General features: G+C 37.3%; 2 protein-coding genes and 1 long non-coding RNA gene across 3 annotated transcripts; 2 read left to right on the top strand and 1 right to left on the bottom strand.

The window, feature by feature from the left end:
* The first annotated feature begins 1007 nt into the window (after positions 1 to 1007).
* Positions 1008 to 23578, top strand: LOC135689952 (putative extracellular sulfatase Sulf-1 homolog). Its single transcript, XM_065207319.2, has 11 exons — positions 1008 to 2062; positions 13885 to 14206; positions 15126 to 15449; positions 15886 to 16014; positions 16287 to 16346; positions 17080 to 17411; positions 18222 to 18410; positions 19001 to 19246; positions 19788 to 19930; positions 20300 to 20425; positions 20999 to 23578. The coding sequence occupies exons 1-11, from the start codon at positions 1651 to 1653 to the stop codon at positions 21092 to 21094; spliced, it is 2379 nt and encodes a 792-aa protein (XP_065063391.2). The 5' UTR covers positions 1008 to 1650; the 3' UTR covers positions 21095 to 23578.
* Positions 3022 to 7960, bottom strand: LOC148960185 (uncharacterized). The gene is made up of 2 exons (XR_016143776.1): positions 7731 to 7960; positions 3022 to 5652 (listed from the first exon to the last, which is right to left on the bottom strand). It is a non-coding gene; the product is annotated as an uncharacterized LOC148960185 (long non-coding RNA).
* Positions 23579 to 23726: 148 nt separating the features above from the next.
* LOC135689955 (pseudouridylate synthase 1 homolog) lies at positions 23727 to 25818 on the top strand. The gene has a single exon (XM_065207323.2). The coding sequence runs from the start codon at positions 24287 to 24289 to the stop codon at positions 25697 to 25699; it is 1413 nt and encodes a 470-aa protein (XP_065063395.2). The 5' UTR covers positions 23727 to 24286; the 3' UTR covers positions 25700 to 25818.
* Positions 25819 to 26935: the final 1117 nt, after the last annotated feature.

A 26935-nucleotide genomic window follows, 5' to 3' on the forward strand; every position in this document is an offset into this window, starting at 1 on the left:
ATTACCTCTAGTTCACCTCTGAACGAAACAAAAGCCCTTAACCCACAGACAAGACCATATAGGCCCACTCTAGGAATGATTATTTCCGATGCCAATCGATCATATCTCTTTGGAAAGTTTCTATTCAAGAATTCCCTAAGCGTCGTCTTCAAAGCTATTCAATATTTCTCAAATTTTCTATTGTTAGCAGATATGAATTTGTTTAGAGAATTTTTCGCGTCTGGACCCAGGAGATACGAAAGGGGTTATAAAAGGTGTTACCTTTTAAATACCGGCCAATTTTATTGACGCCTTTCCCCCCATGAAGACACGGGCAAATAAAGCCGTGTTATATGTTACAAAGCCGTACTTTGAAAAGGATTTTAGATAATTACGGACTGTTAATATTTTCATGTGGAATCGACCTTTTACCAGAGGGGGGAAGAAAGCAATTTTCGACTTTGTTGTTATGATTGTAGCCCTGGGAAAGGATCTAAAGTCTCGTAGAAAATCTTCAATTTTCCAGACCACATTCACTTGTATGCTTAATCCAATTGTCCGGTCCGGGCGTTTTTTGTAAAATGACTTTTTCAGGTGGAAAGTTCTCCTGTCACGTATTTGTCAGCTTTCAGTATTTTTCAGTACATTTTACCTCAAAATGTAAATATCACAAATTGATTCTTTGCTTTTTTTGAAAACAGTTTTCAAACTAGACATGTCCAGGCACAATAATTTCTAAATTTTTGTCTCTTAGTTTCAATTATTTCTCAGACCAGATTTCTATCGACTTATTCCGGGGGCAACGAAACGAACTTCGTTTTAGTCATGGCATTAACATTACCAGCTACTTTTTTTATTTCAGTTCTCCAATTCTTTTCTATCAAATCAAAATTCAAAAATAGGATGCATCATTATCTAACTTCAGACAACCTTCCGGTCTTCATGAAACATAAGTATTGGCAGAAACCGCGTAGCCAAGCTGTAACCCCCTGAAATTGTAGGGCGGTTTTACGATGCTTCGCATTCGACGCTCATGTCTGGAAACCAAATAACAAAGCTGGGTTTTGTTGCCCTGACGAAGCTTCGACAAATGGCTGTTGATTTTCCGGTGACGTTTTGGGTAACTCGGTCTGGAATTTGGTATAAAAACCCAGAAACTTCAAATCTCTGACATTTGATTCGAGCGCTCGTGGTGTGCGGAAGACAATCGTTGGATTTCGTCTCGACAAAATCCATCGGAAATCAAACATCCAAGAACTCCAAAGGAATTGTCATTGGAACTCTTTTACTATTATTGTGGATATTTAACTGCAGATTCAATTAAGAGAGGGGGATGATGATCTTTGAATGACGAGGACACGAGTTTGCAGAGATTGGCTTGCCTAATCTTCATAAATAAAGATAGATTTGTTTTACTTGAGTCAAGCCGAAAATCTTTAACAAACAGCAGCAAAAAACTACACGAGTAGGGAAATTCTTCTTGTTGAATCTACGAAAAATGACCAAATTGAACAGCAAAATTAACAGAAGAATTCGGAATAAGGCGTGAAGAGATTCGGCAGCAGATTAAGGGAACTTGTTCGCGGTTTTGGTTCACGATAAACTGATACAAACTGTCTGAGTAATCATAAAGGTTTTTTACCAAGATTCGCCTCGCGTTCGTGGTTCACAATGCATTTTCTATCAAAGTTGTTAATTGTTTGTGCAATTTTATTCGCTATTGACTTTAATGATTGTAGACGACAGAGAAGTAGAGGAAGGAGAAGAAGACAACGGGGATACAGGCAAGAAAACAAACCAAACATTATTTTAATTCTGGCCGATGATTTGGATGTTGTCTTGGGTTCACCTGATGTTATGAGAAAAACTCGTCGATTACTTCGCGAAGGGGGAACGGAATTTGCAAACATGTTTGTAACGAGCAGCATTTGCTGTCCTTCTCGATCGTCGATTCTTACCGGGAAGTACTCACATAATCACAAGGTTAATTCGAATGTCGGTCCATGCGCAGATGCAGATTGGCAGGCTGGAGAAGAAAGGTTCACGTTTGGTAAACTTCTTCAAGACGCCGGATATCATACAGGTATTTTTGGAAATTGCTCTATTTGCTTAGATATTCTGTTTCTATTACCCCCATTTTATCGTAATTTCATTTAATTAAATATCTCGTGAGTTTCTTCAAGGGAATGTACCAGGGCATAAGATTTTCCCCTCCTTGTAAAACGATGTTGTTTCTCGTTTGCATTAGAATTCAATCGCCTCAAGATTGATTAAAAATCTTCAAATACACGGGGCTTTTGCACTTTTTTGCTGAAGATTAGCGTAAGAACTCATAAGTCGGTGGTAAAACGTGAGCAATTCACCTTCCACCAGATTGTTAACACGTCGGTATGTATCCAAAACATATCACGAATGGCCGCATCAATCTTAGATCAAGGCCAATGGGTTTTGAAAGTTTCGACCAAATTCCACAATATAATAATACATTTTCATTTCGGGCCTCGTCTAACAGAGATTGTATGCAATCATTCGGTCATCGTTTGTTTTGAACTTTTTGTTAGGATAATTAGTTTAGAAACTGTGACTTTGAGATTTAAAACACACGAAAATAAATCGAGCAAAGGGCACTGTTTTTAATATGATCATTAAAATTTTGCAAAATATGCGTTTGTTTGAAGCAGATTCCAGAAATCTACTTTCTGTGTTTAACTGATTATAAGGTAACCGAATAGTTAAATTGTAATTTAAGCTTTTTATTGGTTTTTTAAAAATATCAGCTTATTGAAAATTTATCGATTTCCAGTTTTCGAAGTCCAATTTTCGGCAATTAAATTGAAGCAAATCGATGTAAATCTTTTGTGGCAGGATGTAGGAAATAGCACTCAAAAACTTCGCCGATCATGAAGGGGACACATCCGATCGTAAACTAACGTTTTAAGTTTTTTTTGCGATGGTTCTCTTTGGAAAATTTTTTTTGAAGTTTAAGATTTCCCCACTTTCGAATTGGGATGAGTGTGTTTACATTCTGTCATTTTTTTGGGGGGGGGGGGGGCGAGGGTCGGTTCTCATTCTGTCATTTTCAATATCTGATAGCGATCAGCCTCAAAGATGAGATCAAATAACTTACAAAGGTGGCAAATGTTTAATAAAACGTGTAGGGAACCGTTTCAGATATTTAGAGTTGGAATCTACAAATAATTTGCACTTTGGGGATCCATAACGTTTAACGACCTAACACTGTTAAAGCCATGATACTCCAAATCACCCAACTTCAGCCACTGCAATTTATCTCTGGGTAAATGTTGCTAAGATCAATCGTAAGCAAACATCGTCAATTAATCATTAATCACAATCAGCTTCATGATAATCATAATCGCCATTATCACTACCAATGATCACAACTTAATGCAACAGGGACGCAGTGGTAGTTAAGGTTTTTGGAAGATAGACTAGAGATTCCAACAAATCCGACAGAGATTTACTAAAAATTCTGATAAAGATACAGTCTTGATACAGAGATGATGAAATATTGATTGAGTACAGGCCATATACTTGGTCTTACTGGAAGTTAGTTTTATATCTAGTATTTTGACTATTTTGGAACCAAATCGATTCGTTTTAGAATTATGGACCTAGTACGAAAGCCCTAAAGGAGAAATTTTATTTCCCCTTCATTGCACTGGGAACAGACCTAGATGATCGTCCTTAAATCCGGGTCATTGGTATTCCATTAATTTTGCAGTTTTCGCTACATACTGCCCCAGGTTGTTTGAAAACTGTTTTCCACAAGGACCAAAAGGTCTCACTCTAATTGAAGTACCCTCAGGTGACAATAATTTACAGTTTCTTATATGGAGTCATTGGAGTGTTTGAACGAAATAAGATTTAAGTCAGTGGCGTTGCTATTTGGAATGAAGATTTGTTTCTTAAGATACCCCAAAAATGAACTCTTTACAATTCTACCAATGTTCTCCGTGCATGTCTTATTGAGCATTTATATTGCTCCCCCTCCCTCACATACCCACAAATCGTAATATGGCCCGCTGTCCTTTGAGAACATGTTGCGCAATTCAGTCCCCCTCCTCCCGCAATTTCCATTGGATCAGCTCTAAGACCAGGTGTGTTAAGAAAGAAAAATTGTGATATCCAATGGAGTGAGTGAACACTTGCTGTATTGTATTGAGTTACGCCAGTGCGATCTAGAATCAATTACAAGGGTTTACTGCTCGATAGTACTATAGAGACACTAACAAATACTCTTTTAATCTTTTTAATCAATGGTACTGTTTTACGCAAATTGATTCAAGGTCTTAGCCAAATAAAATGGCCCTTGGAGCTTACAGGGGTTAACGCTAAATTTGAAATTTATCTTCAGGCTTAACATTTCAAGTTTTTATGAGGTAAATTGTGCGGGGGGGATACACTGGCTTACTGTAGATCAAGTTTTTTTCAACACAATTCCTCTTTTCAACTTAAGGCATGAAATTATATGATCCTATGTTAAGGAGGCATTTCTTAAGGAGACTAATTTTTAAGACAATTTTGGCTATCCAACCCGAGGCTTGGTGTTAAGTACATAAATGCTTGTTGTATTAGCATTTTGGTATTCGTTTTGCTGGCCCAATCCACAGAAATATCTAACACCCTTATTTGAGTGAAATTTTTGCCAGAAAAGATCAACAGCCAAAAGTACGTCCATCTAACCCGCGACCATAATGCATTTCGAGCTGCGTCAGTGGGGATCAAATCAAGAGGCGAAGCTTAATCCCGACTAGACAAACTGTATTAGGCTGACAAACGATACTTTGCTTTCCAAAGTAAAAAGATACCTTTCCCATTGACAGTTTTAACCATCATTTGGAAGAGAAGAAACGAGTCATTGAGAAAGCTGAAGCTGTCATTTTTGGTTGTTTTTGCAATCACGTCGTCTCTGGTTCTCAGTTGTATTCGTTTTAAACAAATTGTTGCCCTTTTGTGCCGTTTGTGATAGCAAGGTCAACCTAGTGAAACTTCAACCAACTGTAGAAGTGATTCTTTGCGTGAATGGCCCATTTCGGTTTAGATTCTTTCCTGGCAATATGTTAATGTTATAAAAACTAGAAGCTATAAGGAATAGAAGAGTCACTTTTGTTGACTAATTCTAATAGGTTTAATTATATATGCTTTTTATATGTAACATTTAATCTCTGGTCACTACTTTCTCTCCCCCGTCAGTTGACAGTTTGTGTCTTCAGGGTCAACAGTGGCTTTTGAAAACGTCACATGGTTAACATGTTAGACGAATACCACGGAAATAAAAGTAACATTCTACTACGCTGCTCATTTGAATTGAAAGAAACGTTATTCAAACTTTGCTTTTCACTGAACAAATAAGTTGGTTTTTCTCAAAAACTAACTTCCTTCGTATCACTTCCATTCTAGCTGAACTTATGTTCTTTTCAATGCTTGGTTATCCTGTCTCTTTTTATCTCAATGGAGTATCTCTTTAAATAGATTTACAATAAAACAAAGGTGTATCGGTATTTTCAATATGCAGAGGAAACTTAATCGCACAAGAAACAGGAAATTGAAGGGGCTGGTAGTTTTACTTCTTTAAATCATCACGAAATATCAAACAAAAAGACATTTCTCAAGACAAGTTCCAGTTGTAGGTGTAGAAATTGGCTCTTGAATCTAAAACATGAAAAAAGGCGTACATGTAATAAATGTAGGTTTTCGATAAACGTTTTGGTTAGAAAGCATTTAATTGCTCTTTGAAAAGTTTGTTTATAAACGAAGCGATTATGCAGTAATTGGAAACGATAAATAAGTGCGATACGTCATAGCTTGAGTGCGACAAAGATCCGTTCTTGGTCCATTTCTATTCAGCAAATTAACCGTGGCAGTCACATTTATCGTATTGCTTTGGGTTGTTGTACTCCCAGTTTCAATTTATTATCAAAGTAGCTTTTCAGCATGGCAAGAAAATTTTGGATTCAGAGACTTCGAATTCGATACTTTTACTGAAACGTTGTTGTGAATTCTTCGAAACAAATTAGTTGTCTATTCTGCTCTTATGTTATCTATTTCTGTTAGTTTAACTTAACTTTTCTGAGCTAAATGCAAGTCATTTATACTATTCGGGCTCGTTCTGATAAAATTGATATTGATAAAAATTTTAAATTTGATAAAATAATCACAAAAATCAGGCATTTCCAGATCAGAGCCAAAAAGACTTTGGATCCTAGACTCAAAACTTGATATTGGAATTTGGGTAGGTGCTTGCTTATTTACCTATGATTCCCATATATATGGGGACCTGCTAGGTTGCGCTGTGACAGAAAGGTCGTGTCGAAGATGTTGTGTAGTGTTATGATAATTCATTGAAGGAAATGATTATCGTCACACGTATTAACAATCAGTTTGAAGGAAACAAATGAAAGTGTTTCTCTCTATGATTGCACGCACAGCTCGCGAGCGCTGGGCATTTCCAGCATGTTTTCAGAGAGAGAAGGGATATACCTCCCATAATGCATTGTCTAGACGCCCTTTAGTGTTCTTAGACAGCGTCTAGCCCCGCAAGACATATCTTTAGGTGAATACCATTGAATACAAGTAACTAAAAAACAATTATTGTTTCATATCATGAAAAGAACCCCGTCATGAAAACGAAATTTCACGAAAGCCAGTTTCGAATCCAGTGGGATTTCTCCCCCGCTATTTTCTACGTCACTGATTAGAGACTGATTTAGAACGAGCCAATGTTAAAATTTCAGGTAGAGAACTACGAGAAGAAAAGCTGATTTTTATTACCTCTGTTCTTTGGGTGGAAAATATGTTTTTATTGACCCTCCAGGTTCTGTGTTCTGGAATTAATTCGCCTCAAATCTGATGAACTCATCAGAAATACTACTTTACTTCTTTCGAAAGCCCCCGTGTGATACATACTACGTTAAATTATATGGAACCAGTTTTCAAGTTTTTACTGCGACACTGTCACACGTAATGTTAAGCATTGGTTGCTACTTCCCTTCCTAATTTATGAGAGTTAATTCTCGCCTCATATCGAAGAACCTAGTCTTCAAGTTAAATCCGACTGCTAGACGAAAAAACAAAGAATAAAACAGAGAAAAAATTGATCACAGTCCAAACAGGAGATCAACTTGGGCAAGAATCAACGTTGAAGCCTTTGCAAAAAGTAACGGGCATGTAGATATCTGAGCGAGATGAGTGCAAGGTGATAACGGGAATGTAGAGATAATATAGGGTTGGTGGTTTAAGTGACGTGAACTTGGTGAAATGGTCAGCCTTGAGGTAACCTCAACGAGACAATTGGCAAGTCTTCCATAGCGCTACATACAGTAGTATTCTAATGAATATTCGCAGAGTAGCATCTCATTGCAGTGAGGATGTTAGCGATTATCTTTGTTTCGAGGTACATTCCGTGTTCCGATATTGGTGCAACAAATGCTCTTTCGTTTCGCTCATTCAGCAAAAAAGGAAAAATTGAAACTGCTATGAAGCTTCTTTGTATTCTTTATCACAAACGTAACCTAAGTTTAGTTCGAAAACATCTTTGCATTTGAATGAAATTATAGATAATATCAAGGTTTTATTTATTTTGTCATTGAACTTAACTGTTGATTGTCTATGGTCAGTTTACCCCCAATTCAATGTGAATCAGGTTGTAGATCTGTATACAGAGCGCCTGGTCTTGCTGTTGTTTCAGATCCGTAGCCAAACAAAACCAACTAAGAGAAAAACAAACCTACTAGTTGTTTCTTCCTTGCTCATGTCAGGAAATCGTTACTGCTTCACTGTTAAATGATGAGTAAACTAGGCCATCCCCCTGCAGAAAGCAAAACGAAACAAAAACCAGGAAAATTCTGTTCAAGGAAGCTTTCTTATACTGAAATACATCCTGTTACAAGGATTAATTCAAGGTGCAGTGATGACCAATTTGTGCAGTGATGAATCGAAAATGTGCAGTGACGAATTGAAAAATGTGCAGTGATGAATTACTTCACTTTTCATCTGAAATACTCCAAATACTACTGATTTGGATGTTTTTAGAATAAAGGCAAATGAATACAAACTATAAACGAGAGTCGTATGGGATAGTAGAATCAACCTACGTATGAAACGCAACTGAAACCAGCTTTAACAATAAAAATAATATACATTTAATCACAAACGCACTTCATAATGCAAAAAGTGTTTTTTAAGAAAATAGAAAGAATTCTGGAAAATAAATAGATAAAAAGAATAGTGCAATAATTCCTGTTATTGCTAAGATTCCAAGGAATAAGCCGAGGTCTGTGGGGTCTTATAAAGTAATTATGTAAATTTTAAGACTGGGATTAATCAAATGTAATAAAAGCGTGCCTTGAAAAAAACAAAATGCTTGAAATGATTGCAAGAAAATAACTGCTAGAAATATTCTGAAATATATTTTAAGCTAATCGAAGTTCGTACTCAGGGAATTCGAGTTGATGACACTGAATAAATCAAATGCGCTTCTTGGGCTACTCTCTGCAGCAGCTTGCTAGAAAAATAGTTTTAATACCAGTGTCTAGAAAATCTTCAATCTTTCCTCGGGACAGTACCCCCAAAACACAGAAAAAGCAGGGTCTAGGCGTTGCAATTCAGTTTCCTTTGTTTCCACAGATCTTCCCAGGGGCGCCGGAATGACCAAGGGGCAAGGGGGCAGGCTTGAGTAAAAGGGCATTTGAAAAGTGATTCCCAGCTACCAACAATTGTCTGTAATTGTCAATTTGTTACGATCTTCTGTATATATCTTAGAAATGAGCTAACTTTTTGCATAAGTAATTTCTTACAAGTTTTAAAAAATGTTGTCATGAATAAGGCAGTACAGTCAAAATTTCATATTAATCTTTTGATAAATACAAACGGCCGATGTCAAAGACACTTCTGTGAAAAGGGTACTTTAGTCCCCCTTGCCCCTCCTGTCAAAAGGCAACAGGCTGGTTGACTCCCCGTGCAACCCTCTCCGGGGCCTTCCTCGCAGCGTTGAAAGAAACAAACAAGTAACCTTTATTGTAGAATCAAGCTAGAAGCCTCGTAAACTCAATTTTTACATTTGACTGGATAATTTTAAGGCCAGACGTAAGTTGCAGGTCAAATCCAACACAGTAGAAAGGATTATTTTAAGAAATTCCTGGGAATGCAAAAATTCCTGTAAAATTTGCAGCTCAGATGACCTGAGACGTTAGAAACAAGCTGAAAACTTATTTGAATCAATTAGGTCAAACAAATTCCTGAAACAATTTCAGTAAGTCATTTAACAAATGTTGGAGTAATCTAAGCAGAAAATGTGACCTTTGATGTGGAAATACCATCGTCGTCACTATGGGGGAGAGCGTGAGGGGTGTGACAACCCATTTGAGAAAAATCTCTTTGCAAGAACAAGGGTTTAGTCGGGGTGCTTAGTCGGCAAATCTTCAAACTTGTCTGCAGATAAAGAATGAATCATCCAGTCTGTCTACAAATGAGACCTGGAAAGCTCACTCCCCTCCCCCCTCCTTTAACATAATTGCCAGCTACAGCCCTGAGAAAGGCCCCTCCATCCTCCTCCAAAGAAGATCCCTGTATCGCAGAAGACACGAAGCCTCTTCAGGTCTTCAAGCAAAAATGCACCAGATTGCATTGCATTCACGATCTCTGGCAACACCAATGCCATTTTAGGGTTTTTTTTTTAGTAAAGGCCTCGTTTGCATGTTGCGGGCACATAATTTGCAGACCATTCTAAGAACATGCTGATTGGGAGAAAATTCAGTTTGAAAATCTCATCAAGCGATTAGCGAAAATCTCATCAAGAAGTTGTGCAAATATCCTGATAAAGATACTAGAAATGTCATGAAGAAATGAATATATGCTATTTTGTGAATAATTTTTGCTGTAAAGAGATATCTATCCAACTCTCGATGATATTTTAGAGTCTTCATAAGATTCTGTCCCGTCTTGAAATTTTAGGCCCAGTTGGCACCCCATATGGAGATATGAAATTTGTTTTCTTTGTCTTTTATCCCCTTCAATGCCTCAAAAAATAGCACTCGAATTAAATTACCTTTCATTACACTAAAATTGTTATAGAGATTTTGGCAGTACTTTATTTGCCATATTTCGTTCTGACATGGGTTTGGTTCTTGAAAATCTTAAGAGTGTGTTAGACGAATTTCTTTTTGATAAAGTAACATACCTTATTTATATATGTCTGTTCCTGTAGTTACGTTAAGCTCCCTTGATCAGCTGCGTTTTTAGGGACTGCGGGGCACGGAGCCAAAAATGTCTGCGGGGCCCTTGCTCTTTACAATTTTTATCTTTTTTCTTAGGTGTGGGGCCCCTTTACCGTGAGTGCAGGGCCTGGGACCATGGCCCCCTGGACCCCCTCAAACGGCCACTGCCAATGATTGACAAAAGATCGTTTACAGTCCTTCTCTTCAGGGAGTGTTTAACCTGGTGTAATGATAAACCGGGCTTAATAAACACTTTAAATACCAGAGCGCTAAGTTTCTTTCAACCATAATTGCAAATCCCAGTTATATCCTATTTAGTCTTACCAAGAAAACATTCGATCAACTATCAATTCGAAGGATCTTTGTTGAAATATCATGTCCACCGGGTGCTAGTTCTGTTTGGTTAAAGCTTCAACTTCACTTTTCACTGCCTTTATCTCCATGGTTTGGATAAAAATAACGAGTGGTCCTTTTATCCGGGAAAATCCGGTGATAATTACCGACATCCTTTTCCAAAGAGGCCAGGATATTCACGAATAATAATGTTGTTAGATGTAACATTTGAAAAGATAATTGAGAATTGCAGATAAGTCGGCATCATTTTTTGGATTTCATCGGATTTGCGGAGCAGTTTGATAGTTTAGGCTAAGATTTATATCTGGTTTCTTCGACTGTCAATTTCAAGTCCCACCTTCTCATTATAAACTTGCTGTGGGCCTTTCTGTTCGCCATCGTTTCTAGAACTCTGATCAGCTGTTATGAGAGGCCATCGAATTAAAAAGGGAAGGCCATTTTGTGCTGATAATATCTCGAATGTGTCAAACTTTTTTCTAATATATTTTGCTGCTGTTTAGCTTGATCCTTAAGTAATTTCCCCATTTCTATGATTCTGCTATTGTTTAGTTCAAAAATTTGATAAAATATTGAGTTGATTCATGGATTGGTGCGCATTCGAAAAATCTTCGAAACCATCAACAGTCTTCATTTTCGTCTGAATGAATACAACGAAGACAACAACAAAAATTTGTTTCAATATACCCCGAACCTTCTTTTTCCTGCATGTTCACTTTACCCTAAGTCCTGTATTCGAGTTGAAATGTAGCACTGAGAAAACGGCAGGTCAACTGAGTTTGTAATTATGCATCAAGCCCTGGTGTTGTTAGTTCCAGCATGTATTGTAACTGTTTGGAGCAGGCTGTTTGCTTGCTGCGTTACTTGCATCAAAGACAAATGTTGTTGCCTATTGCAATATCTAGTTTCCATTGAATTAAAAAAAAATTTGTGGATGTTTTCAATAAACAACCCCAAACTTTCGCCACCATTCAAACTGCTTGGGGCAATAAGGATTCGTTATTAAGTGAAGCCTTCACATCAAATACTCACTTGAAATGATGTGTTATTCCTTGGTTAACCTTACCGGTGTCACACATATCGAACTTTATTTCCTTTCATCAATTGATCTTTATTTTCATGTCATCAACTAGGTCTGTGCCAGCCACATAAGCGAAGACTCTTTACCAATCGGTGTTTTCCTCTTTATGAGCTAGTGATATCAAAAGGGCATGTTTTAAGCCATGATTTCGGTGTTAGAACGATCGAACATTCAAAATGAGGCTGTTTTTGGTTTTGGAAGGACGCAGGCTGATTTCGGGTGGCTGGAGTAAGCAGAATCCTTTTTATTCCAACGAATTTCATGAGCAATGCTCTCCCATATGTCAGATTTACTTATTTATCATGCAGACACACTTGCCTCAGTAAGTTCCCACAACCAGAGATGAAAATTGAATTGGATCATGTCTATTTTGCCTGTGGAGTACTTTATCGAAAAACGTGAGTTTTTATTGCAAGATAAGCGCGCCCCAACCTATGATCATAGCCTCTAAAAGTGATGCTCCCCAAACAGAAGGGGGACTTTTGGAAGTCAGCTAGGGCATACTGCCTTGTGTTAGTAGATCTCAAGCGCCCATGTTTCCGGCTTCGCTTTTGAAAAAAGTGCCCCAGTTGTGGGTAAAAGGAGCCTTTACAATGGCTGGATCTGGTATTCAATGCGGTAATCGTTTTTACATACTTTACTTCAAATGCCAACGAAGCATTGCCGCGGTAAATCCGGATGCAGCACAGGCTACACCACGCCTACAAACTGGTTCCGGTTGATTATAGCGCCTTATGGTCAATCCTTGCAACGATCTTTCTTTGCTAAGTTTTTGTTTAATATTGCTGTCCGCCCTGTAGTGTCCAATCCACGAGACGATTAGCGTAAATCTCCTGCTCAGCAGTATTCTCAATTAGTATCATCTCCTACGCAAACGGATTTGTCTTTTGCTTTGAGCGCATTCAGTACTTGAATCTTAACAAAACAGAGCTCAGTACGCATCGCTGTGTACATTAAATTACAATGCCAAACCATATTTCTAATCCTAAAGTATCGAGCAACAGTCGTTTAATAGGATCCGCGAACATGTCATCTATGAATAAATTCAACTCGCTCGGTAATTGGCTCATTAGGGCTCAGCGCCTCGCCATAACAAGATCATGCGCTTTGGGGGTCGGAGAAATGTCCTTTACCTTATTTCGCTGTAAAAATGAGATGATCGTTAATCTGTCTGGGCCCGTTTTCAGATTGCTCGAGAGTTCTACGTCTTCATTACATGAGGTTACCCAATATTTAAAAGTACAGGCCGCAATTCTTCAAGTAGACGACATTTGCGATAAGAATGCGGTCGACAAGCCTGCCGAAATTATAAAACTATATTAGGCCGCATGAAAAGAGTCAATTGTAATTATTTCTGCCGAGTTGAGAATGCCTAAAATGTTGATTTTTCAAATTAATTATCTTTATCAGCCCACTTCAGAAAACAGACATCTCTTATGACCCTGTTAAATTCAAAATCCTTCGTTGACTTTATCTTCCTCGTGCATAAGCACATGAAATTAAAAAACATGGGTCCTAGCATCGTGACACATCACAATATCATTCCGCCTGGGTTTCCAATAGCTAAATTTTGTCACAGCATTTCGCTAAAGCTGTATAGCGTTATTACTGAGCACAGGGATATAGTTGAATTTGAATATAGTTGAAAAAGCATTAAAGCACCCTCAGCTGACTGATTCTTTCCTCTTTAAGCTTGCATACATCAAATCCTCTATAATCATGCATCTTTATTGATTTATTGCTTGTTTGTTTTTCTCAGCTTACCCTTTTGCACTTGCGATTCTGTAAGCCAAATAGAGAGGTTTATAATTGTAGTGTAATTGAGTTGAAATGAAAAGTTTTCATTATCATTATACTAATAAAATCCATCCTCAACTCTACCGCTCAAAATGTACTCAACACAGGCCCAACCTTGATTGGCATTATGGCTTTTAGGACCAAACAATCAAACTACATGTGCTTCTAGCATCCACCCAACATGCACTTTAATTCATTACATTTTAATCTAAATCTACAAACCAAGTTTATCTCAATTTTCCTCATTTCCTTTAATTTATTCGCTCAGCGACGGTATCTCTGACATTTTATAGATAATTGTCCTCCAACGTGCAGAAATAGATCAGCAGAAGCCTAAGGCACTTCTGAGTTTCTCTTTATGAATTTCCTGTAAGTATATGAATTTCACGTTATTGTTCTGAATGTTATAGAATAATTGCGTAAATTATTATTTTGCTCCAGGCTACTTCGGTAAATATCTCAACCAATACGATGGCAGCAACATCCCCCCTGGCTGGAATGAATGGTACGTTTCATTGAAAAACAGTCGCTACTACAACTACACAGTAAACAACAATGGTCGCTTTGAGCGCAAGGCCTGGAATTATGAAAAAGACTATTCTACCAATGTATTCGCCGACGCCGCGATTCGATTTTTTCGCCGCGCGAAAATCAGGGACTACACTAAGCCTGTACTTATGACTGTCTCGTTTGCTGCCCCACACGGCTCAGAAGACCCTGCTCCGCATCACAGTTCAATGCTCAAGAATGCAAAAGCTCCAAGGTGTGTTGCAAATTCAACCTTTTTGTTAATCAAGTTTCTTTCTACTAACTTGATTCAGCTAGACTTATAGCTTGAAGGCATAACATGAGTATGACATTTACTTGGCTCACGGCGGCCACCAGTGCTACTAATAAAGTAACGAAAATCGGCGTCATAAATCACATGGACATTCAGCTGACAATTTTTAATTGCTCGCTAGCTAATTAAAAATTTTAATCACGATTTAGAGTCAAGTTTTAATTCCTTCTATAAAACATTTTCCATTACACATAACATTTGGCTAAGTACCCCTAATCAACTTTCATACTAAATTTTCTTCATTAATGTTTACCTGAATCATTAATGCTAAGAAAATCCTGAACAATGCACCTGAACCTTTATTGCTAGGGAAATCCTTTGGTAATTGTTGGCAATTGTTTTTTAATACCAATGAGTTTTGTCGCCAGACTTTGAATTTACTCAAACTGCCTCTGCTAAGATTTACGTTTATACTCAGTTCATAAAAACATAAGATAAATTGACAACTGAAAGGAAACTTAAATGGAAAAATCTTTGTGATTTTTTGTAACATTTCACTCAGTAGAGAACATTGTAAAATACCCTTGTAAACTGACTAAAGTGAAATATGTCATTTTTAATCGATAAATCCTGAAAAGTTAATTTCAATTCATGATTCCGAAATTCGCTACACATTTGCAGATTTGCTGATACTTTGTGCCGCTTAACTGGATTTCTAAAAAGTGTTTATTATTTGGGAAGTGTGGAAATATTTGCGAAAATGTTCTCATTATCCCCCTAAGAATCTCTGAACCAGCTTCATTATTAACAAAATCTGGAGTGTCATTTGCCAATAATTCAGGTTTTCAAACTTTGCTCAAAAAGCCTTTTCGCTTTAGTCATAATCAAAATTTTTTAACAGACATCCAAGCTTCAACTCGTCCTTTGCTGACAAACACTGGATTGTGCGTCAGTCGCCGCCAATTTCTCCTCCAAAGGAACAATTTATTGATCTGCTTCATCGACGGCGCCTGCTGACGTTGCTTTCCCTTGACGACGCTATCGCCCGTTTGTACCAAACCGTCCGTAGAATGGGCCAACTGGAAAACACCTACATTTTCTTTACTTCGGATCATGGCTACCATCTTGGCCAGTTTAGATTGGTTAAAGGCAAATCACAGCCCTACGAAACAGATATCAGAGTACCGATGTATGTCGTTGGCCCTGGAGTTCCAGTTAACAAAACGTAAGGAAAGATTGTCTTTTGCTTCATTTTTCCGTGCAGTACCACAGCCTGGGCTCAAATTTTGGCAAGCAAAAGAATTAGTCTCGTGCGCGGGCTTCTGGGAAGAGAGTATAAGAATACGTCTTTCTTAACTATGGGAACCTTTCAATGTTATTTCAAAAGATTTACATAGCAATTAAATCTTCTTACATAAATCTTTTCTTCTGATTTTTTTTCGTTTGCACAGAGTTTTGACGAATGCTTCTGAACTTTTTATTCAAATTATTTCGAAAACTGAATTCAGGAAATAATTTTGACAAACGGAAGATTCTGATAATGCTTACAGGTACATTTTACAACAAAATCAGAGGTGACAGCAGACATCCTTGTGGGAATGTCTTGTTGTTTTATGCAGAAAGATAGCTCACATTTTACCGTATGGCGCTCTTTATTCTAGGGAGGCTGCGATTGCCTTGAATATTGATTTGGTTCCAACTTTCCTGGATATCGCCGGCGTGAGTCAACCGGAGAATGTGGACGGTTCTTCTCTTCTAAATGTCATATCAGCCAAGAAGAAAAAACGAAGGTACGGTTAATTAGTTTTGTATAGCTGTTGGATGAACATCATAACATTAATAAATGGACAGTTTTGAAAAATTTAAACCTCAAATCAGAGACACGTAGTTTTGTCTCAAATTTGTTTATGGTCCTTCGGGTGCTTGGTAGAGACAAAAATAAATAAACCTATCATCGAAAGGGTTGTATACCATCATTTTGCTATTCAAATACGTTAATTTGTGTAGCTTTATTACACTAGACTACAAGTTGATTAAGACAGGCATTTACTTCTATTAACAGGAGAAACATGAGAGGTATGCCATTGACTCCATGGCGGGATACTTTTCTTGTGGAGAGAACGTGAGTATTGCAAAATGAATTTGCCAACATCCTAGTAAGCGTTCAAGTTGCATTTCTAAGCTCGTTCAATAACTGTAACAACATGACCAACTTTTTTAAACCTATTTTTAATCATAATCTTGAAATACAGTGGGATTCTGACATTACGAGCTTAGAAGGCTACCGAATTCGGTTCTTTGTATGGCAGTGAGCAGCTAATAATTCAGATTATAACTATAAATGACATTTTTATCAATTCTTGTTTGCGTGGCTTATTTCAAAACAAAAGTCAAGATATTAGACTACTCATTAAAATAAGGCAGTTTTGTTTTTTTACCTTAACTTCTTCTTGTCTTAAAATATTAGGATAGATTTTGGTTTCGCGTCGTAAATTGGTATCTCTTTCTGGGTCCAATAGTGGTACTTGAATGCTACAAAACGATATGATACATTACCTCCCATAGTGATCTAGCACCACTCAGGAGTTTTAAATGGAAGCTTTAATCAATAGCTGTTCAGAAATATACATATTAAGATTTAAAATTTCTCAAAACAAAGCAACATTTAGGCTAGAATGTATTTGTCACCGAAGTTATTGTAGGATTAACGCGGAGAAATGCCTTTTTTTGTTGATGCATGATTTGGTGAATTCTGTCCATGCTATTTATTTGGCAGTTGGTTATCCGTTCTCTAATTCTCTTAGATTTACAGTTAGTATTTCTTGCAATTTTGGCACTCCCTTCTTCATTTTCAGACGCATGGCATTTTTGCCAGCCTTGCCATACTCTCATCAAGTCATCCAAAGACAAAAGATATCACGTTTAGACCCATTCACGCAGTTGTACGCTCGATTCAAGGTGAACAGCAAAGACCCAAGTGGGCACTATGCGCTTATATATTGCACAAAGAAGGGCGCGCCACAGCCGCCATGCAGCCCCAGGAAAAAACGTGTTTGCGCTCTTGTTAACGGAAAGTATTCCTTGATTGAATGTCAATCGAAAAAAAGAAGTAACAGAAAAGACAAAAAGGACTTGAAATGCACTTGCAAATCAGTGCCTAAGCCTAAACCAACTGTACCACCATTAGGTATGTTTTCACATGATTATCTTAGCTTAATGAAGTTTCTAAAAATACATACAACGAAATACATGCATGTTACAATACATGTTTGGATGTTTTGTCAGCTGTTTGGATAGCGTAGAAAGTACAAAAAGAACCGTGTTTTAGGTTCACCTCACACTGTCTCACAATATTCTTTGTATTGTAATGTTTTGCTTCATTTCTTTATGTTTCATTCAGGTTACTGAAACCAAGCTCATCATAAAGAATCTGTTACGTATTCAAATACAGTAACCAATGCTCCTCCTTTTTCTATTATCTTGTACAAACTCTAACTCTCATAACGAAAGTGTTACCTAAAGTTAAGCTAGTTTGAGTATATACAGTATGTCAGGGGCGGATCCAGAGCAAAGAGGCGCAGTTGGTAGTGGGGGCGCTGAAAATTTTTCAAAAATTGGTGACGAGAATACGCTGCATACAACAATTTCAGATCCATTTTCGAAATAAACAACATAACTTTGAGGTAATTCTTGAAGAAAATTGACCTATTGGATTCAGAAAGTTTTCAACCGATTCTCAGTTTTCAAAAGGGGCGCACAATTTCCAAAAAGGGCGCCAAACTTGCTTCAACTCGTTGAGGGAGGGGCAACAGCCCCTAGTTGCCCCCCTTAAATCCGCCACTGCAGTATGTCCCGCCATTGTCCAGAAAAAATGGTTCCTTCGACAAGCCCTCTCGATCGTTTTTGTTTCAGGCATACACGTCTGCAGGCTTTCAGCTATCTTTTTGGACTGAAAATTGTTTTGCCTTTGCTTAATCTGGCCTGGTTTTTGTCATAGATGAAATACTCCCAACTGCTGACCTAGACAAACGACCATATTATCAGGAATACTACCGCAAATTAAGGGAACTTGCTGACTTGCACGGGGAAGAAGCAACAATATTTGCTAAATTGCTCGTAAGAATGAAACGAAAATCGAGGAAACGCTCATTGAGAAGGTTGACTATCAGAGATCTTAAATACAATGGTGAGTTCTCGCTGACAATAAGTGGCATGTGTTTGGATCACTGACATTGATTTTTGTCTCGCTACAAACCTATTACCTTCTTGTCTTTTAGTCCATGACCATATATAACTTATAATTGATGTGTGTTTTTGTGGGCAGATTACAAGTTGCTAATATTATCGAGATTTTTTTGGAAGGAAAAGTAAAGTTTAAGAAAATAGGGTGTCCAAAAAGATGCAGAATATTTGGGTTTTGTAAGGGGTTTTCAGGCATTTGAGGTATGCTTGGCTATCATACATCTCGTATGCATTTGAAATAGAGAGATGCGGACAAACAGCAAGTGGCACCTTAGCTATTTACTTTATGGCAGTATAGTAATTTCACTCCATGTCATTATTAACAATTGATGTAAGGGGGCCCATCAACCAAGAAAAGCAAAGTGGTATTTTCAAGGGGCAGCGGCAAAGCCTAGTTACTGAAAAATAACGGATAAGAAGAATGTTCACAATTAGGTTAAACTAGATCAGCATTGAAATTTAAAATGAACTATGAAATGATAAATCCACATTTATTAATATTTAGATTGATATGGCCTCTCGCACTTTTTGTAGAAATCCATTTGAGGATACGAGAAGCAAAGAAACTACTTGGTGCTTTGAGGCAACGGAGAAGGCTTCTGAAAAACAGCGATACAAAAAGTGAAAAGAAGAGCAGTGAGGTGAAGGCTGACGAGAAATGCACGTGTCGAAAGGAGAAGGGAAAGGGGAAAAAGAAACAAGCCAAGTCAATGTTACCGGGAATAAATTGTTTCTTTGTTAATCGTGCTAAAACGTGGGTTACACCACCTAGATGGACAGGTATGCCATAATCATTTAATTCTGTATATGATATAAATTTGGTATCAAACATAGCGTACTTGAAGTAGGATATGCTATGTCGAAGAATTATTTATTTGTCAAAAAATGAATTAGGTGGCAAAGAGATGACTATTATTCAAATCGAACTTTCTTTCATTTCATACGCTGAACATTGTTGCTGTTAGGTGGCGCCAAGGTGTGGTATTAGGAGCACTTTGTCAAAACATGTTCCATATAATTCTTCTAAAAAATTGATGGGATAGGTTTTGGGATGGGATGGGATAAGTGTATTTGTTAGGGATAGGTTTATTTTTTTAGATTTCTCTAAGAAAAATGCACCTGGTATAAAGCACTGCAATGAGACAAAAGGCGTGGTCCTACGAGACACGCCCATTTCCCTTCCACTCCGCAGTAGCTGGCATCGTCACTGTCTGAAAATTACGCTTGTAATCATATCACATAAACTATCACTTGTCTGAAGCAGAACGCAATATGTTTCATTTAATGTTTATCTAACTTAACCCCCTTAATCTCATTTTAGGTTCGAGCTTTGTCAGCTGTACAAACACAGCAAACAATTCGTACCTCTGCTTGCGAACGATCAATGCCACGCACAACTTCATCTACTGCAAATTTGTAACAGGGTTTATAGAATACTACGATCTGAATAAAGACCCTTATCAGGTTAATTTTCTTCCTAATCTTGTTTAAAAAATAAATAAAACCCCTGCTTATGTTGCCATATTGACAAGATTATGAAATTTAGGCGACTTTTTACAACAAGCCAATTTACTGGTTATATCTCTCTGTGTCAAGTTTCTATATGGATTGTTTTCATATAAATTGTTGTTTTTGTTCCAAATTAACTGATTATTCTTATTTTTGACTGAAATGATGAGGAAATAACATAATATAACCTGAGTTTTGCACTGAATGGCAATGTCTTCAACAGACCCTCTAGTCATGCTCCTTCGCTATTATGAAATTAACATGTGCAATTTATTCTTATCCTCTATCAGGCTTAAGCATAATCAGTTAAAATTCTGCCTGCAGGTAAAGAACACACATAGATCTCTTTCAAATGACGCAATAGCTGATTTTGACAGACAGATAGATTTTCTTTCAAACTGCAAAGGAGAGCGCCAATGTACAGTAACTGCTGGACGTCGACCTAATGTGGTATGTTAACGACTATCGTTGTTTGTATTCCCCTTCATAATTCATAATCATAAACCTTTATCATATGAGAAAGATTTTTTGATACTGTAGCAGGTTTACTTTTGACAAAACGTGATATATAACCAAAGTTGCCACCAATACCGCCAAATTTGAATATAGCACAGTAAAGAGAAAACATGTCTTTCTGGATGACTTTCAGTCCGACACCCCTCAGAGTAAAAGCAATGGATTGTATCCAATGATAAGCAGAAAATCTATATCAAAAGAAATAGTACTTCTCATATGAATAATACTACAGTATGATATGTTCTGCTCTTCAATGCTATTTTCAAATTATATATAAATTAACCTGTTTTTTTATCTTTGTTTTGTTTCATTTTCTACAATATATAAAGTATTTTCAGGTTTCATAACTACGACTCATCTTTTACTTGATACTAAGTTTCTTTTGAGAGCCAAACCGAAGATAATCCAGCTCAACTTGAATGTTTTCTTTCCATCTTCAACTTACACAGCCTTACCAACGTTGTTATACAAACAGAGATATTTAATGCTGTTGAAAATCTTTTGCAGATTGTTAGGCCGGCTATTCGCAGAAACTTTGTAAGAAGCAGATATCCAAGGGCAAGATACTTCAACTGGAATAGATATCTGGGCATTTCACAATAGAGAAGTGAAACAGAAATAGTTCTACAGAAAAGTCTCAGAAACTTTGAAATCTTGCAGTTGCCGCATATCATTTGCTGTGTATAGACTCAAGGCTTGAATGCAAGCCTCTTTTTAGAAATTTATTCAAACCGAGACGGTAGCATAACCATGGCTCTAAATTTAAAGTTTATAGACTTTAAAGTTTCTATGAGCCAAGTGATGTAAATTGCTGCATGTTGTTGATGTTGCATCTGGAGTGTGATTGCGGGTTTGCTTGTGTGGAAAAACAGAATATGGTTCATCAAATTCTAAAGTGGCTAGCAAAAGTTTAACTGTCAAAATTTTACGGAATACTAGACCGCCATGGAAAAGGAAAGCTACTGAATTGTTGCAAAAGGCAACTTGCTCTTGTTGTGAGACATGGGCTGAGCCAAACTATTCCCTAAGGAGTGTAATAATTAGTCTGATGCTCCACTTGTTGAGCAGATTGACAATTCTATCCGAATCGAACAGCCCCAAACGTTTCTCTGTTAAGGAACCTCATGCTAGTTCTTGCAAGGAAAACGCATATGCTTTCTAACATGAATATGTGAATTAAGTTATTAGTATAGTTTTAAATTTGTCCGTTAACGGACTTCGGGCCCTGTCCGTAAACGAAACATTTATTGTATTTTCATTTGACGAGTGAACGATTCTAAAACTGTTCGCTTTTGTATAGTCCTTCTAGGTTTAAAAGCTTTGTTGAGCAATATCTTACAATTTACAAATATTAATAATGATCTTAGAAAAGATCGGAAAGTTTGAAGCATACCGAAATTGACCTCCTGTCTTCTCTCAAGAGTAATACATTTAAATGAAGCAAGATGTGAAATTTCATTCTGCAAACACATTTTCATTCTGCGATCTTTGTAGCCAAAGAATTTGTTGTTCAGCTTCAAGGTCAAATTTCATACCGACAAAAATTGTCTTTATCACTTGGCCAGAGGAACCGTTTTTGCTTTCATTGTTTGAAAACAAATTGGAAAGAGACCTTTAACAGTCTTGGAAAGGGACCTGTAACATTTATTCAATTCTTCGGTTACCTTCAAACTTAGTCGATTAATTTAAGAATTTTAACTAGATATTTATTATTGTAGTTGATAATAATTCATGTAAGTGGAGACTAGAAATTAAGCACTATTTTGTTAAGTTAACAATGTGTGTGTAGTTACAGTTTTATACATAGTGTTAGATGGTGGAGCATTATTTTAAAAGGTATTCGATAATCGGATCACTAAGAGGGTGTCAAGAACATAACATCAAGCATATAAATATCACCTATACAACTAGGATGTGCATTAAAGAACGAGGCCCTTGACAAATATTTCTTATTTCGTGAATGCTAAGGATGTCAATCCCAACGACCCTGATGGAGCTTATGAATATTCTAAGACCATTTTACAAAATATATTCTAGCCAAAAAGCTATAGATTACTTATATTTGTTAAAATATTCTTATAAATGCAACGGTAGAAGTTGGCTGTCTGTCTTGCAACCGTATCAAGATATCAGCTGAATATTAAAAAGCAATCCAATATTTTGTTAATGCAGATGCCTTGCCTGTTTGCTCCGCCATCACCATCTAGCTGCCTTTACGTTAAAGGCATTTTGCACCCTAAAGCTATAATAGGATTATTTCGAAATTGCGTGTTATGTTTGTAATTATGAAATTGCTCCCTGAAGGATGTGCTACACTTTTAAGGTAGTCTTTAAGGCCAAGCCTTGATATAGCTGTAGGCTATGTTGGTATTGTATTAATCGCAATCTCCCTCTTTGAATTCGGTGAGTGACCACCTAAAAACCACCGCCTTATAATTAAATATCTGGGTTCTCTCGGGCCCGTCTGTGATACCTACGTCAGTTGCCTAAAGCTCATAACCTCTCCTTTGAAGAAAACCATGAAACTATATATGGTTCAATTAATTACGTCACTGTGTAACAATCACTAAGCAAGTCTTTCTTAATAAACTCAAGACTTTGAGGAGCCCCTAAATCCATAACAAGCACAAAAAGGCGTCAAGAAATGCGCGAATGTGAATAGTTTTAAGTTTATTTATTTTCTACAGTTCGAAAACCCAGTGTGCAGTTCAATGTGAAAAGCCCATAACAGATGTAGCCTCGTGCCAAGCTGTCCTTTTCTAAGTTAAAAAGATTGTTGTTTTCATGATACGCAATGTTAGATAATAAAAAGACTTTTCGCTCTTTTTTACTGTCACAAATAGGAACCAGATTCTCCATAGGGGCATGGTACTCCAAAAAACTATTTCATTCTGCTTTCTTATAATTACCTGATCTTACTTGGAGTTCCATTTCAAGCCATCGTTGTTGTAGAAAGATTATTATTTTAGTACTGATGTTAGCGATTTGGCAATCCAATTTTTGGGTATTGTTGTAAATAGTAGCAGTTTTTAATCACATCTTTATTTATTTCTTATCTTTGATCCATTTCTGTCCAATTTCTCGGTACATCTGTTCGGCTCTCTCGTGGTAATTACTTTGCGATTTTGCTCGACGCAATAGTGTGCTCTCCTCTAGCGATAAACCTAGCACCTGTTCTCTCGCATCTTCTAATCGAAATAGGTTACCCATGCGAAAAAACAGTAGCAGAGAGATAAAAACAAACACGTATGGAGCGAAAAGTTTCTTTACAGCGAGGGGCAAATCACTCCAAAAAATCTCGTACACCTTTGGTGGAAAACCTATTGTTTTATCTGGAAATCCCCAAAAATCCTTTTGTTTTAGAGAAAATCTCGTACGCTATTTGGAAGAGTGAATTGCCCCTCGCCTTACAGGAAGAAAAAAGAAAACTCGCTCTCAGTCGGACCCGCGACACACCTCTTTTATTCACCGAAGCAAAACGCTAAACAAATTTTGTCATTATTATGGTTTCCCATCCCCCTAACCATGCTCTTTTCATGAATCAAGGCCCTTGGTTGGTAGTCCCTTCACCTTGAAGAAAAGTGAAACAGAAAAGATTCTGCGATCAGTTGATTCAATGACGATAGCGCTGCGAAGGAGATTTTCATTTCACAGTCAATCTTGTCGTGTCCATGTGGGCCACGGTAACAAAGCACTTGACGCTTTTGCAGTGGCAACGGTATAAACAGCCATCCGCCTTGTCAAGGAAAGCTTCTTCATTTCAGAATAGAGTGTCAAGACAATATTTTCGAGAAAATGGAAGTGAACAGCGCAGTACCGATCCAAGAGGTGTCCCCGGCTGCTAGGCCATCGGAGGAGAGCAGGTCTGAAGACGGGTCACCACCTGCCAAAAAAACAAGACTGGCTCAGACAAATGTTGATGAAAGTGGGGAACCATGCGTTCAAGAAGAATGCAACTCAAAACTGGTATTGCCTAGCGAAGGCCTAGAAAGTAAAAACGCAGAAATTAACGAGCCACATCAACCTGATAGAAACGAGGTTGCTGCAAAGGAGGACAAGGACGGAGAAGAAGAAGTGGGTGAAACGGTTGTTAATGAAACCCCCCAACAAGAGGAAAAGGAGAAAGTCTCTACCAAAAACCCTTTGGAAAGACAAGACAGCCGAGATCTGTCAATTAATAATATCCAAGATAAATCACCAAAGGAAATTTCCTTGATACGAAAGAAAAAGGTTGCATTGTTGATGTCTTATTGTGGAGCAGGTTATTTTGGGATGCAGAAAAATCCAGGAGTCAAAACAATCGAAGATGAATTGTTATTAGCTTTAAGTCAATCTGGAGCTATAAAAGATGAAATCAAGGATGACTTAGGCAAAATGTCTTTTCAGCGATGTGCAAGAACTGATAAAGGGGTGTCAGCAACCAGACAAGTTGTGTCTCTAAAGATGGTGCCTGTAAGGGAACTTTTGCCCATTATTAACAAACATCTTCCACCATCAATCCGAGTTTTTGGGATGATAAGAGTAACTAAAGGCTTTGACAGCAAGAACCAGTGTAGTGCGAGGACTTACCAATATCTAACCCCAACTTTTGCTTTTGCCCCAACCGAAATGCAGACTGTTCCAAGTTATAGAATCAGGGCTCCAGAAATCGAAAGAATGAATAATATTTTAAAGATGTTGTGTGGTACACACAATTTTCATAATTTCACATCAGGGAAACATCCTGATGAAGCTAGTGCCAATCGCTATATCATTGAGTTTAAAGCTGGTTCCCCTTTTGTAAAAAAGAGTCATGAATTTATTGCAGTTTCAGTCAAGGGACAGAGCTTTATGCTGCACCAAATCAGGAAAATGATTGGAGTTTGCATTGCAATATGCAAAGGATACTGTAATGAAGATATCATTGAAAGGTCATGGGGAAAGAATAAGATGGATATTCCAAAGGCACCTGGACTGGGACTTATGCTTGACATGGTCCACTTTGACAGATATAATAGCAGATATGGTTCAGACGGAATGCATGAGGCAATCTCTTGGGACAGCTACAATGCAGAGATTGATTTGTTTAAAGAAACATTTATATGGGACACAATCATAGAGAGTGAGATTACTCATAAATCAATGATGAAGTGGCTTGGAACGCTAAAAAACCACACTTATTCAGAAAACAGGATACAAGGAACTGGCCCAGCTGAGTGTGAGAGTTAGCAAACACACTTCTGTACAGCTAAACATTTTTATTCCTGTTTGTTTGTTTTAATCTCCATGAGCAAAATATAGGTAGAGCAGGATGTTTAATAAGACAGTATAACATATTCCTTTGTGATTGACAATGTTTTCTTGTATTTGAAACCAGTTTTAATCTCCTTCATATACTAACAAGCAATTTGGTGAAATTACCTTATAAAATTATGTTTCTTTATATAAGGAATCCATACTTAACAATGGAAAACATAACTATATAAATGTAAATAGCTATTGACTGACAAAAGTCATTTTTCTTACTTCAAAACTCCTTGTGATTTAGCATTTATCGTTATTCAACTTCATTTCCTTTTCTTGATCTACTCTTAAGTTCAAACAAAAATTTTTGTTTGTTTCTCATAGCAACTGGATGGAAATTAAGTATGCATTACATAAAGGCCACCTTTTTCCAAGTATACCTTTTCTTTCTTTGTGAGCAGCTAAAGATTTCAACACCAATAATGCATGAAGTTTTCATCTTGAACTGACATTTAACTCATTTTTCCTGAGGGGAAAACATGGCAGTCCATTCAGAACAGCATCAGTTCCATTCAGAACAAAGTAATCAGATCATGAATTTTGGAACCTTTTCCTAGGGAAATGTCTCATCTGATATTGTATCATTTGGTAATTCTGGAAAGTGCCCTGTGGCATTAGATATGTCCATTTTATGAGACTCTCTATGTAGTAAACAACCAGCCCCCTTCCATGATACCAGTTTCTTGAGGATTTCAGATTCGAAGGGTCTCGCAAAACTCCTTCAAAACTCTTGGTTACTAGCAACTCATAACTTAAGCTTTGAACATCTGCATACAAAATTGTCTTGAAAAAAACTTGTCCAATCTGCCTCATCTACTGTTCAATATATGAGCACAAAATAACACCAAGATTTCATATTATTTGTCTTCTTATCTTTTTTACCTTCCAAGTTGAAAACCAAATTTTCAAAATGCACTTTTCTATCATTTTCCTAATGGGTGTGGTACCAGAATTCAATTAGTATGGAAACCCCCCCCCCCATGTTTGTTGCTTGCATCCGTCCCTGTGCATGACCTGCCTTTTTGATGGACAGGATGCGGATATACGATTCCTGGGATTGCTCAATGAATATACCCTCAAATGCCCCCCCCCCAATAGTGGTTGTGATTCACGCATTCACGCACAATTTTTTTGACGTTTCACGAATCACGCATAAAAAAT

Source organism: Rhopilema esculentum, chromosome 5 (assembly GCF_057945365.1).
Source record: "Rhopilema esculentum isolate cy_ngs chromosome 5, ASM5794536v1, whole genome shotgun sequence".
Lineage (NCBI taxonomy): Eukaryota > Metazoa > Cnidaria > Scyphozoa > Rhizostomeae > Rhizostomatidae > Rhopilema > Rhopilema esculentum.

What these genes read in the sequence shown, in the direction of transcription:
- LOC135689952 (XM_065207319.2), top strand. Translation starts at nt 1,651, where the DNA reads ATGCATTTTCTATCAAAGTTGTTAATTGTTTGTGCAATTTTATTCGCT. An exon ending in AGACGCCGGATATCATACAG is followed by an intron (nt 2,063 to 13,884) that starts GTATTTTTGGAA and finishes ATTTTGCTCCAG; the next exon opens with GCTACTTCGGTAAATATCTC. An exon ending in CTGGACGTCGACCTAATGTG is followed by an intron (nt 20,426 to 20,998) that starts GTATGTTAACGA and finishes AATCTTTTGCAG; the next exon opens with ATTGTTAGGCCGGCTATTCG.
- LOC135689955 (XM_065207323.2), top strand. Translation starts at nt 24,287, where the DNA reads ATGGAAGTGAACAGCGCAGTACCGATCCAAGAGGTGTCCCCGGCTGCT.